The sequence below is a fragment of the Alexandromys fortis genome, unplaced genomic scaffold (genome assembly GCF_014885135.2).
Source record: "Alexandromys fortis isolate MF-2015 unplaced genomic scaffold, M_Fortis_MF-2015_v1.1 scaffold_32, whole genome shotgun sequence".
Classification (NCBI taxonomy): Eukaryota; Metazoa; Chordata; class Mammalia; order Rodentia; family Cricetidae; genus Alexandromys; species Alexandromys fortis.
The window spans coordinates 6,076,072-6,088,909 of NW_026067938.1; the positions used below are offsets into that span (position 1 = coordinate 6,076,072).

Sequence of the window (12,838 nt, forward strand, 5' to 3'; positions counted from 1 at the left end):
CCCCCCCCCCCCCCCCCCCCGCCACCCTCCAGTTACATGGCTGCCCAGTTCCTAATGCCTGAGTTTGCTAGCACCTGTGTTGATGACATTGTGGCTGGAGACAGGTGCCTGAAGGAAATTCCCACAAAACCATTTTTTAACCTTTTAAGTGTTACACAGCACTGCTGTTAAAGGCGCCCTAGACCTGGCCGTGGCCCAGTGGCAGAGTGCTTGCCTAGGACCTCTGAAGCCTTGGGTTCCGTCTCCAGTACCTCACGACAGCCGCTTGGGGAAAATGCACACAAGGGCTTTGTCTGCAGTTAGCTTTCAGTTTCCTGTCTGAAAACAGCAGAAGGTGCGTGTCTTAACCAACAAGACTAGTCAGGCCCCTGCAACGTCTTCCGGCCTCTTAAAGGGAGGGGGCGCTCTTGGAAGGACACTGTTCGTGTTCACGGGTGAAGCCCAGTTCGTTCTGTAGACCACTTGCTCTCCCGGGCCAGCATCAGTCCCTGCCAGATGACAGAAACCAAGGTGGAATAACTCTGAAGTCTCCCCACAGTCAGTCTCTGTCATTGTCAAAGTCAGTTTTCAGACTGCTGCGCTTATTCCCGGGGGTAATCAATAAATCATGTCATCACCTTCACCCCTCACAAAGGGGGTGGGCAAAGAGAAGGCCCTTCATCATCAAGGAAACAGCATTCCCACTGCCAGAAATGGAAGAGAAAATGCAGCAATCAATCCTGTAATCTGAAGCCTTAAAACTTAAACATCTTAACTGGATGTAAAGTCACGGCTCAGAGGGGGGCCCAAATGCATACCAATACCGCTCCTCGGGCTCACTAGCAGGAGGATGAATGAGACTCAGGGCTCGCAGCTTACCGCAGTACAGAGGACAGCTTTAAGTGACTGCGCCTCGCTCCCTGCAGGATGCTGGCAGAGGAATATGAGGTAGAGATAAAAGTGAACTGGCAGCTGGTGCTAAAGATTAAGTAACACGCAAAAAAGTTTTTCAGTTTCTGTTGTTGCTGTTGTTTTAGTGGTAGTAGCTGGTGAGAATTCATGTAATCAAAGATGTTTTCTCTTTCATTTGTTAGGAGAGCAGGGCAGGAGAAGGAGAGAGCGGCATGTAGTGTTTGATGAGGGCACATGGCTGCTTAGCCAGAGTTTGTGGTGGCTCATGGATGCTTAAGACAAGAAGCTGGGGATAATGGGAAGTTGTGTGTCTCTTGCCTTAAAATATTTTCCAGCAAGGACCTGTGAGATGGGCCAGTGGATTGCATCCAAGACTGACCACCTGAATTCCATCCCACACGATGGAAGGAGAGAGCTGTCCTCTGACCTCCACACGTCCATCACACACACACACTCACACACACATACACCATAAACCTCTGTATTTTTTATTGTTTTTAATGGAGGGGGGACATGGTAGAGCACTTGATGCTCTTGCAGAGAACTGGAGTTCAGTTCCCAGGTGGCTCACAACTGCAGACCTGGGGATCCAACGCCATCTTCTGGCTTCCATGAGTACTGCATACACATGGTGCCTTTATATAAATGTAGGCAAAACATTCCATACATTTAAAAAAGCTTAAAAAAATTTTTTTCGGCAGAAGCAGAAACAGTTTTTTCCCAAGTAACCAAATCCCAGACCGTGTGAATCCCAGCATCCGGTCTCACCCCATCTAGTAATATGGGGAGCAATAGTCCGCTTTAAGAAGAAAGTTGTACTTTGGGCTTCTGTGGTGCATTTTATGCTTTTCCCCATAAGAAACCAATGGTGCTGTCGCTTTCTCCACCTTAGATGTGGAAAAGTCATTGCCCAAGAGAGGACTCCATCTGCGTGGAGACAAAACTGCGCGTGTGTCAGCCGCTGCCTCTGACGAGTCCGTGGCTGGAGACAGTGGTGTCTACGAAGCCTCCATGAAACAGTAAGGCCCTTGATGCCTGCCAGCCAGGCTTGTGCATACTGTAAGGTGTGGTCCCCTACAAGAAGCATCCTGCCAGCTGTGGAAATGACAAGCAGATTGCTGTACTCAGAGGCGACTGACCTGAGGTTTCAGACCCTGCTTTTTCTGAGAATCTTGGTGATTGGCTAATGCTTGTTTTACACATGGAATGCCTGTTTAAACACATGTCTGGAAGCCCCTGAGATATGCCTCCTGGGTCTCAGGAAAGCCAGGCATCGCAAAATTTGTTCCCTAAGCTCAAAGTGAGATTTTTGATGGAGTTGAGGAAGCTTCCACGGGAATCAGTTCCACGGAAGTGGGATGGGAGGGCCGCTAATGTGACCCTTGAAAATGAGAGAAGGCAAAATCCACTTCACTGACTGTCCGCCTGCTCTCGCCTAGGCCTGGTGAAGTGGAGGACACGCCCTACAGTGAAGAGGACGTCACCGTTGTGGAGACTGCCCAGGTGCAGATAGGACTCAGGTGAGCCGGGGAGGGTGGGGGAGGGGCCTGGCCAGTGGCCGTGGTTACTCTGCTTGACTCTTTGTCTCTTTTGACAGATACGACACAAAAAGCTCAAGTTTCATGGTGTTTATAGCACAGCTCCGAAATCTCCACGCCTTCCTTATACCTCATTCTTCAAAAGTGTAAGTTAAGTCAGAAAAAAACAGCAACAACAAAAACAAATTGGGGAGCTTAAAACTTTCTTCCCACAATAATTCTGCATTTGAGCAAACAGTTCATCAAGATGAAGATATGGCGGGAGGGCGGGCGACCGGAGAGATGGCGTGGCAGGTAAGCGGGCCTGCTGCTCTTCCAGGGGACCCACATAGGACAGCGTCCAACCACCCCTAACTACAGTTCCAGGGCACCAACGCCCTCTTCTGGCCTCTGCAGATACCAGCACATGGATATACACAGATACACATAGTTAAAAACAAAATAGATTTTTTTAAAAACAAAACAAAAAACGAAGGCTATGGGGAGAAATAGCCAGGCTGATTGCATCTGAAGCAACCGTAGGTAAAGATGAGGAGGGAAATGTGGGCAAAGGGAACTAGGATTAGCTCTTATCCCGATGGCTATGGTTAAGATATGGTTAGGAATCAAAACTATATATATAGTTCCTTTCCTTGACAGAGCTGTGTTGGGACCTGATTGCTGGAAATATGATTTCAATTTTTATTATGGCATAGTCGTGGCTAATGTCAGTTTGGAGAGATTTTTTTGATGTCACCCCTGGCTGTGTAGTGATTACATGAAGCCTCGCCACAGAAACAGTCTGTGTTGCATGAAGCAGCGTGTCTTCACCATCCGTGGTCACTTCCAGTGACCAGTGATTGCTCAGCTGCAGTCCCATCACCGTGTTAGACCAAGAACTCCAACCAAGTGCTGATGTAATCTCCACCACCCATTGTCTCAGGGCTACTTCCTGAGAGAGCTGTTTTCTCGGCTCCATCCCGCCAGTCTCCTCTAGAGCTGGGGTCTCAGTGACTCTAAGAAGATGTTTGTGTACCGTGTGCAGTCTGTGCTGCCCATGGAGGCCAGAAGCGGGCATCAGATCCTCCAGAACTGATGCTGTAAGCAGCCATGTGGGTGTGGGACCCTAACCTGAATCCTCTGGTAGAGCAGCGAATACTTGAACCACTGAGCCATCTCTCCAGACGCCATGCCTTTTTCTTACATACAAGTGTTCTATCTTGTCTACACAGCCATCATCCTAGGCCCTTCATGAGGCATGGCGGCCCCAGGGTAAGGCAGGAGCCAGCTGGTGGTGTAGCATAGACTTCTGCTCCCCAGTCACTTGTCTACTTGGTCTGAACTTCCTGAGATGTAGCAGCGTTTTCTTTTTTTTAAAAAAAAAATATGGAACGCTTCACGAATTTGCATGTCATCCTTACGCAGGGACCATGCTGATCTTCTCTCTATCGTTCCAATTTTAGTCTATGTGCTGCCGAAGCGAGCACTGTAGCAGCGTTTTCTTAAAGTCATATGTAAGCCTGAATAATGACACGGCCAAAAGTATCTTTCTTTCCTTCTTTCTTTCTTTCTTTCTTTCTTTCTTCCTTCCTTCCTTCCTTCCTTCCTTCCTTCCTTCCTTTCTTTCTTTTTTCCTTCCTTTCTTTTTGTTTCTTTTAATTTAAACTTCATTATTTAAAAAGTTACAAATAAAAAACATCACCAATCAAAATTTGCCAGACCCAGAGACCGTATAACTCAATGAACTTGTATGCGGTTAGAGAAGCCACACAGAACAGGAGCCGTGGAGCCTTCACACTGGATTTTATACTTTCCGTATTGAAGATATATTTATGTTCTTAGCCACCAACAAAAATGAAAAATCTGTAATGGAGTTAGAACTTACACGTCCTCTCTCATGAGCCATGTTCCTTGCCCATATTCAATCCTTCCTCTCCCCTTACTACCGAGCCTTTCTCGTGTGCTTTTCTACCTGGTAACCTATGCCCACAGGTACATTCGTTTGTATATATGCATGTATTACTGGTTAGATTCCACATGACTGAGAGCCTGTGGGTTTTTCTTTCTTTCTGAGATTGTGGGACCTTGCTTAACACTGTATTTCTAAGCCCATCCATTTTCCTGAAATTTTTGTGATTTCATTTTTCTTTAGAGCTGAATAGTTAGTCCTAGTTGTTCATCAACACAAGAATGGATAGTGTGTGTGTGTGTATGTGTGCGCGCACATGCACGCACTATTCATCTCTAAAGGAAAGCAGTTTTAGGTTTTTGAGACAAGTTCTCATATATTCTGAGCTAGCCTCAAACACCTGATCCTCCTGTCTCCACCTTCCAGGTGCTAGACCAAGGCTATGGACTACCATGCCTGGCTCTAAAACTTCTTTTTGACACTAATTATGACAAATTAAAGCTGGTGTTCAGGTAGTTGGTGACAGCTTGCCTGGCTCTGGTCGGAGAGGTCTCTCTTGTAGCAGAGTGGGCAGCAAAGTACCCTTATCTGTAGTTCCTTTGCTTTCTCTCCTCCTCTTCCTTCTCTTCCACCTCCTCTTCCTCCTCTCCCTTTCCCTCCTCTTCCTGTCTTCCTCCTCTCCCTCCTTCTCTTCCTCTTCTTCCCTTTCCTCTTTCTCCTCCTTTCCCTCCTTCTCTTTCTTCTTAATATTCATTTTGATTTTATGTATAGGGGTATTTTGCCTACACGTATGTCTGTCTACCACATGCATACCTGGTACACACAGAGGCCAGAAGAGGGCTTTGAGTTCCTGGAACTGGAGTCACAGATGGTTGTGAGCTGCCATGTGGGTACTAGGAACTGAACCCAGGTCCTCTGGAAAAAGCAGTCCCTGCTCTTAGTCACTGAGGCATCTCTTCAGTCCCTGCCTCCGCTTCTGGACCTCATCAGCTGAGCCCTGTCGCTGTGGAAGCATCTTGAGATGCACCAGACACTTAGATGGTGGGTATAGAATAGCTGAGACCTGAAGGCTGAAGGGACAGACACCACCACTTCCTTCCATTGCCCTCTCTAACATGAAGGCAGAAGGAAGAAAGATTCGTTTCTCCTGAGCTTGCAGCCATGAGGGGGGTAGCCGAACTTTTCATCAGCTGCCCCTGGAGTTTAGTGCTGAATCTTTGTCGTCAGTGTTGACATAAAAATAACGTGAACTAAATGTTTTGGGTCTGAATTTACAGATTTCTCTAACTAGAAAAAGAGGGGCATATTTTAGACTATCAATTAGACGAGAGTGGGAATGGGATGTGGGGAGATTTAGTGGATTTCTCTCTCTGAATTAGGAGGAAACTCCCTCAGGCTGCTTCCTGATCCGTGAGTCTTTAGATTGTCAGAGAACTCCCAGAGGAGCAGGGGGTATGGTGTCCCTGTGCTTCACACTCTTGCCTTTGCGTTCGCGCAGCATGAGGTCCCTCTGCGGCTGCACCCCCCCTCCGGAGATGCTAGACAATAGTATTTTGGAGCTGCGGCTGCATCTGTTTTCCATCCTGTTAACAATATGCTCCTTAGCCTCTCTTTGTCTCTGGTAGGGTAATATATTCCGCTCCTCGGCTTGTTCGTCAACAATCTCTTGTTTGATGATCAGGATGAGGGTTCTTGGAGAGAAACCCACCAGTGCCCGCCTTAGCATGTTCCCACCTCCCCACCTCAGAAACAACTTACTTATAAGTTGATGTGGGGGGGGGGTGTCAGCCCTGAGACTCTTCCCCCTCGCTCCCCACCACGCCTTTGCTGTAGTCTCATGGTGATGACAGGCTGGATCTTTGGTGTTTGGGGGCCCAGCGGGCACGGGTGAATAAGAACAGAATGTCTGCAGCTGCGCATGGCCGCACTATGGCCGGGCACTTTGATCTGATAATGCTCGCCGTGTTTCCTCATTTTCTCTCTCTGGCGGCTAATTGCAGATGACAGCTGCGGGCGGACCCACGGTAACCGAAGCGCCCAGGAGATTCATTCCGTTCTTGTTCTTCGCAGGTATTTTAGGGTTGCTGTGCTTCCCTCCTCGGCGGATGTGAGCTGCCTATTTCGAACAAAAGTCCATCCACCCAATGAATCCGTGCTGTACAATGATGTGTTCAGGGTGGCCATCTCTCAGGCGGCCCTGCAGCAGAAGACCCTGAGAGTGGATCTTTGCTCTGTCAGTAAACACCGCAGGGAAGAATGCCTGGTAGGCGCCTTCCTATCGCCCTCAGAGAACACTGTCTTATTACGGCTCTGCCAGCAACAGCTACTGAGGTTTTCCTTTTAACATTTATTTATTTATCTGACTACGGCTGTGTTCACATGCCAAGGCACGCACGTGAAGGTGAAAGGGTAACTCGGGGACTTAGTTCTCTCCTGTCACCATGGAGGTTAAAATACAAGTCGCCAGTACCTTTACCCACTCAATCATCTCACCAGCCCTGGTTTTCTTTTTTTCTAAAATATTTTTCTCCCATTCCAGATTTTTAAAATCTGCTTATAAGTCATAAGGTTCCATAAAGCTTGACTTTCCAGTCCTGTTCTTTGAGTATGGGAGAACTTTGCCTCTGCCACGTCTATCTCTGTGGATGGGGCTTGCAGCTCCCAATGCTAACCGTGGATGTGGAGTGCTTCCTATATAAAGCTCCTTGAAGGTTTAAAACCTGGAACAGTATCACAGAAGTCTGATGGTAGAAAATGGGATTCCTTGGCTAGAGAGATGGCTCGAAGGTTAAGAGGATTGACCCCTCTTCCCGAGGTCCCGAGTTCAATTCCCAGCAACCACATGGTGGCTCATAACCATCTATGATGAGGTCTGATACCCTCTTCTGACTTGCAGACAAAACACGCAGACAGCACACTGTATAAATAATAAAGGCCTTTAAAAAAAGAAAAGAAACTTGATTCCCTCCGTTTGGGGATGAACAGCTACCAAAGTGGGGTGCTCTTGCCAACGATGGAGCTGGGGATCCATAATCATCCCATCGCGTCACTGACCCAAACTGAACTAAGCAAGACCCTGAGTGTGGTTCCTGTGCTCAGCCCATTTGCCTCTCCACCGCATTAGGTCAGCCACAGGATCACTACTGCTTGAAGCATGTGACTAAATGGGATCAGGGACAGAAACTGTGCGTTTAGCGTGCTGTCCTGCACAGTTGGGCTTCCGTCTCCCCCTAGATGGCCTGCTCAGGTGCAGGCAACCAGACAGGAGCCCACGTGGTCAGACCAGCCGTGTCTTTCTGGTCCAGTAGGAGACAAACTCATATTTAATGATGACCACAGGAAAAGGATGGTAGTTTCCCTTTTCTCCCATATTTTGAAGAAAAGAGAGAAATACTGTCTTATAATACAATTAGAATGGCACCAAGATCGTCCTGTCGGCCTCAGACAGGCGTCAGTACTGTGACCACCATGCTTGCTTGCTCTGTGTCAAAGGCTCCAGCAAGATTACTAAATATGTAATGTGTTCCTCGGTACCTCTCGGAAGCAGTGGAGCCAAGATTGACTCTCACTGTGGCTACATGAGGCTCTGAAGTTGCTTTTATCATTACTTTTTTTTTTTCAGTCTGGTAACTGACGGATTAAAAACAAGCCCTTGGTACATACTCATTCAAGAGCAAGGCAGTCTCAGTTTGTCAATAGTGAATGTGTTGTCATAACCAAGCCCCTCTTCTGACATATTAAAGGAAGCACTTTGGTTTCTACTTAGTCATTTCTTCATTTATTTTTTGAATTCCATTGAAATATAATTCCACATTTAGAAAGAGTTATGTGCTTACTCACTGAGGAAATTAGTTGGGAAAGTTTAGTATTACAGAATAATCCCAGGATTGCTAGTTTGATTGGGCATTAGTTCTTAATTGAGTCATAGCTAAAGATATCAATATGCCCAGGTTTTTAAAAAACCCACCGGTCCTGCACAGGGCAGATGGCCAGCCCCGTGGGCCGAGAGCCTGAGGATCCGGGTCCAGATCACAGCACATGCGTGATGCATGCCTTCAGCCTGACACTGGCAGGTAGAGGCTGGGGGATCCTAGGACCGTGACTCCAGGTTCAGCGAGAGACCCTGTCTCTTGCAAATAAATAAACAACAGTGGAGAAGAAATTGAGGGAACTATCACAGTCATCCCGCGTCTACTGCACATAGGTGTGTACACACACGAAAGTGCACGCACGCACACTCAAGCATGCACAGGAGCACAAACACAGGTGCATGTGTGCGTGTACACGTGCACACACACACACACACACATACTTGCACCCAGACGTACACAAATGCACAGCCCATGCTTTATGTCACCAGTCGTGTGTCGCATCTACTTTAAGGCAAGCTCGCCCGGTCATGCTTTGTCTTACCAGAGAGAACAAAGGCAAATGGACATGTTTCATTTCTCTCCCTTTATTTCTTCCATTTTTCCGCAGGCTGGGACTCAGATCAGCCTGGCAGATCTACCGTTTTCCAATGAGATCTTCATGCTGTGGTATAATTTACTTCCTTCCAAGCAAATGCCTTGCGAAAAGAACGAAGAAGAAAAGGGGGCGCCTGTGGTCCACTCAGAGGAGCCGGGCCTGGGTCCTATAGACCTGGTGAGTCACCCTGGAAGGCAGCGCAGCACGGCTGAGAGGCAGAACTACAGTGTGGGCGCCCGCTGTGGAGGCCAGCGGGCCTGCTGTCACTCATGAGTTGTTCTTCCTCCTTTCTTCGCCCCTCTCTGCTCCCAGCAGCCTAAGAAGAATCCTTTCCAGGGTAGATTCAAATGGGACCTGCATTATACCTCTACAAATAAAGAGAGTATTTGAGGCTTTGGGTTTTGGTTTTGCCGGACAGGGTTTCACTATGTAACAGCCTTGACTGTCCTGGAGCTTGCTTTGTAGACCTCGAACTCACAGAGATCCACCTGCCTCTGCCTCCTGAGTGCTAAGGTTAAAGCTGGACTCCGCCAACCCCCTTCCCCAGAGGCTTGAGTAGAGTAGTATTGTCATGGTCCCAGGAGAAGCCCCTTTACCTGTGGTGTCTCTGGCCCTTCTCCCTGCTCTGGAGGTTTGCTCATTCTGGGCATTTCATAACGGAAGAAACGCGAGGTTTGCTCTCCTCCAACCCACTGCCCGCACTCGGCTGAGTAGTGTCGAGGCCGCCTGTCGGGGGCAGTGTTAGTGAATCGCTGCACGCCTCCCAGTTGGCTTCCCCCTCCTCCACCGATGTGCACTGAGGGCTTTCTACATCTGGATTCCTGTGAATGGGGCTGCCATGAAAACTGCTCCCCAGTGTCCGTGGGGACATGTGTAGGCTGCACTTGCCAGGACGCATAGTAATTATCCTCAAAATATATAGAGTAGTTGCCTTTTTACTATTAAATTATAAAATGTGTATGTGTGCAGAAAGTGTGTGTGTGTGTGCGTGTGTGTGTGTGTGTGTGTGAGAGAGAGAGAGAGAGAGAGAGAGAGAGAGAGAGAGAGAGAGAGAGAGAGAACATGTGTGTCAGGGTCTCAGCCCAGGCTAGCCTACAGTATGTTATATAGAACAGGCTGGCCTCTAACTCTGCTATCCTTCTGCCTCAGCTTTTCTGGGTGCTGCTTCATAGGTGTGTGCCCCCACATTCAAATTTCTGTCTTGGTACAAGTCCCTTTTCAGGTAATTTTATTGCAGAGACAGTGTCTTTTCATTCTCTTGTTAGCAGTACGAAGGCTTATTATGACTTTGATGAGAATGCACCTTGTCTTTTCCCCACCCTCATCTTCTCTGCTTTTGTTCTGTTTCCGTCATAGCTAAGACTAGCATCGTGGCATAAAGATTTATCTAATGTCATCTTTATAAAGTCTTTCATATAGACATCTGATCCATTTGGGTTATTTACACAGCCTGTGAAGAGGGGGGCGGGTCGTGTTTCTTTCATTTGTGCGCGAATGTATAATTGTGTCTCCCGGAGCTTCCCACTGGTGGGATTCCATGCAAACTCGGGTCTTCTTGTTTTCAGGGCCAGCGCTTGCCCGATAGAGCCCTTGCCAGCCCTCTTGCCGCTCACTTCAGTATTGTGGTATATGTCGTGGCCAAGGCACAGAGGCAAGAAATCCAGGTGACCGACAGGGCAGAGACAACAGTTCCCTAGCCAGACAGCCTCACCTGCTTGGCAAGCCATAGGCCATGGGGCCAGGGAGAGACCTTGTCTCAAAACAAAGCAAAACCCAGCAAAGTCTCATGAGGAATGACAGCCAGGGTTGTCCTTAGCTCCATGAGCACTTGCACACATGTGCAAATGCACACACACAAGGACATCTTACTCCTGATTTTGTGTGTTTATGCCACATCACGCATGCATGAGTGCACGGTGCCTGTGGAGGCCAGAAGAGGGCATCAGATCCCCTGGAGTTGTGAGCAGCTTGATAGGGATTCTAGGGACTCAGGTCCACCGATCTGGAAGAGTAGCAAGCGCTCTCAGCCACTGAGCATGGCTCCAGCTCTGGCTCCTAATTTTACGGGGAAGTTTTCACCATGGAATGATGAAGTATTTTCAGACATACCCTTTATCAGACTGAGAAAGACTTTTTTTCTTCGGTACTTAAATGTTTTTATCATTAAAGACTTCTTGAATTTGCCAGTTACTTTTTTTTTTTTAATCTGCTTGGATTTCCATATAGTTCTCCATCCTTTATTCAACTGCTGTTGTTTTATTTTAGGCACTAAATTAATCTTGCATTCCTGGGGTAAATCTTACTTGATTTAAAAACAAAACCAAAAAAGCCCTAATATGTGTGCTTGCTAATACTTTAACGATGATTGCTTTCTTGTGTCTATTTCCTATAATGTCTTTGTAGTTCTCTCTCTCTCTCTCTCTCTCTCTCTCTCTCTCTCTCTCTCTCTCTGTGTCTGTGTATGTGAATGTGTGTGTGTGTGTGTGTGTGTGTGTGTGTATCCACTATGTGTGCGTGTGTATTGAGGCCAGAGGACAACCTCAGGTGTCAGTCATTTTAGGCATGATCCATCCTGGTTTGTTTTTGTTTTTAAACAATTCTCTCACTGGAACTGGGGCTCACCAACTTGGCAAGGCTGGCTGAGCAGCTAGCCGGGAGAAGCTGTCTTTGCTTCCCCAGTGCTGGGATTACAAGTGGGCATGGACTTTGAATGGTGTTGGGGGTCAAACAAAGGTCCTCATGTTTGTGCCGCAAGCACTTTACCAACTGAGCCATCTCCTCCGCCCTCAGAGAACGGGCACTGAAGCAGTCCCTCCTTGTCTCCATTTAGGAGGAATTTGGGAGAATGTTGCTACTAATTACTTAAAAGTCTGATGGGTCCAGCAGCCACATGGGCCTTAGCTGTGAGAAGTCTGGTTCAAAATTCAAGGTCTTATTTGTTCTGACTCTCAGAGTGTTGGTCTTGAATTTGTTTTGGTATCTTTGCCTTTTTAGGAACATTCTTATTTCACAAGATCATCTTAATCTGTTCATATATAACAGCTCATATTTTCTCATAATCGAATTCCTGTCTGAAAGGTTATAAGAGTCTGAGCTGTTAAAAGCTAGGCCCATAACTGAAACACCAAGAGACCCTACTTCGTTCATGCCAAAGCTCAGTATTGCAAACCTCCCCGCTGTTTCTCCTGATCAGGCCAGCTACAGATTTGCTAATGCTTTGGGCATTTCTGAAGAACCAACTTAGAGTTTACTTGCCGTGAGTTTCCTCCTTGGTCTGCCGTTTGCTTTCTTCTCCTTGCTCTAGGATATGTTCTTCAGGTGGAAAGTTGGGCTCTTGGTTGATGCTTCGTCTTGTTAAGGTAAATGCTTACAGCCCTAAGTACCCTGACAGCGCCACTTGAGCATCCCAGGTGTCTCTTCTCTCATCTCAAAGTTTTCTCACTAACTGCCTTAGGCTTCTGCTTGCTTGGGAAGGTTAATTTCTGCATATTCCTTAATTTTTCATATTCCCTTCTGTTGCTGGTCCTTAATTTTATCCCAGTGTGACCAAAAAGCCACATTTAGCATGACTTAAGTCATTTTGAATTTATTGAAGCCACTTTTATGGCCTCGTATATACTAGAGAATGTCCTGTGTACACTTGAGAAAGATTCTTGTTGAGAATGTTCTACGGACGCTTGTTAGTCTTGCCTAGTTTATAGTGCCGTTACACGAATTTTACTTCACTTTTTACCCTCTTCTAATCTCTATCTCTGGTGTTTATTTTAAGGGAAAGGGCGATGGAGAGATTTGTAACAAAGTGCATAAATCTTACCCAAACAGTCAGAATTTATGGCAAAGCAATGACACCTGTGTAACTCTGACTCCCATTGAATTACAGTGCGTTTCTGTCACCTCAGAATCTTCGCTTGTCCCCCATCCTGCTGTTACCACAATTTCCCAAGGGAAACTTCCCCCATTCCTTGTGTCTGTCCTACGTGACTTTGAGTTTGTTGTGACTGAAGTCTGCTCCTGTGTCTGGCATCTTTTGAAATTCACTTATTACTCTATGTAG

The 12,838-nt window shown here is 47.0% G+C and overlaps 1 protein-coding gene and 1 non-coding gene across 2 annotated transcripts in view; one reads left to right on the top strand and one right to left on the bottom strand.

Annotated features, from left to right (window-relative positions):
• The window catches only part of Wwc2 (WW and C2 domain containing 2), a 159,192-nt gene that overhangs the window by 121,613 nt on the left and 24,741 nt on the right, over positions 1–12,838 (top strand). The window contains exons 12-16 of the mRNA XM_050147222.1: positions 1,784–1,910; positions 2,331–2,411; positions 2,489–2,575; positions 6,388–6,580; positions 8,797–8,961. Of these exons, the coding sequence (XP_050003179.1) occupies positions 1,784–1,910; positions 2,331–2,411; positions 2,489–2,575; positions 6,388–6,580; positions 8,797–8,961 (653 nt within the window). The remainder of the gene's footprint in view (positions 1–1,783; positions 1,911–2,330; positions 2,412–2,488; positions 2,576–6,387; positions 6,581–8,796; positions 8,962–12,838) is intronic.
• Positions 3,789–3,895, bottom strand: LOC126504852 (U6 spliceosomal RNA). The gene has a single exon (XR_007592733.1). It is a non-coding gene; the product is annotated as a U6 spliceosomal RNA (small nuclear RNA).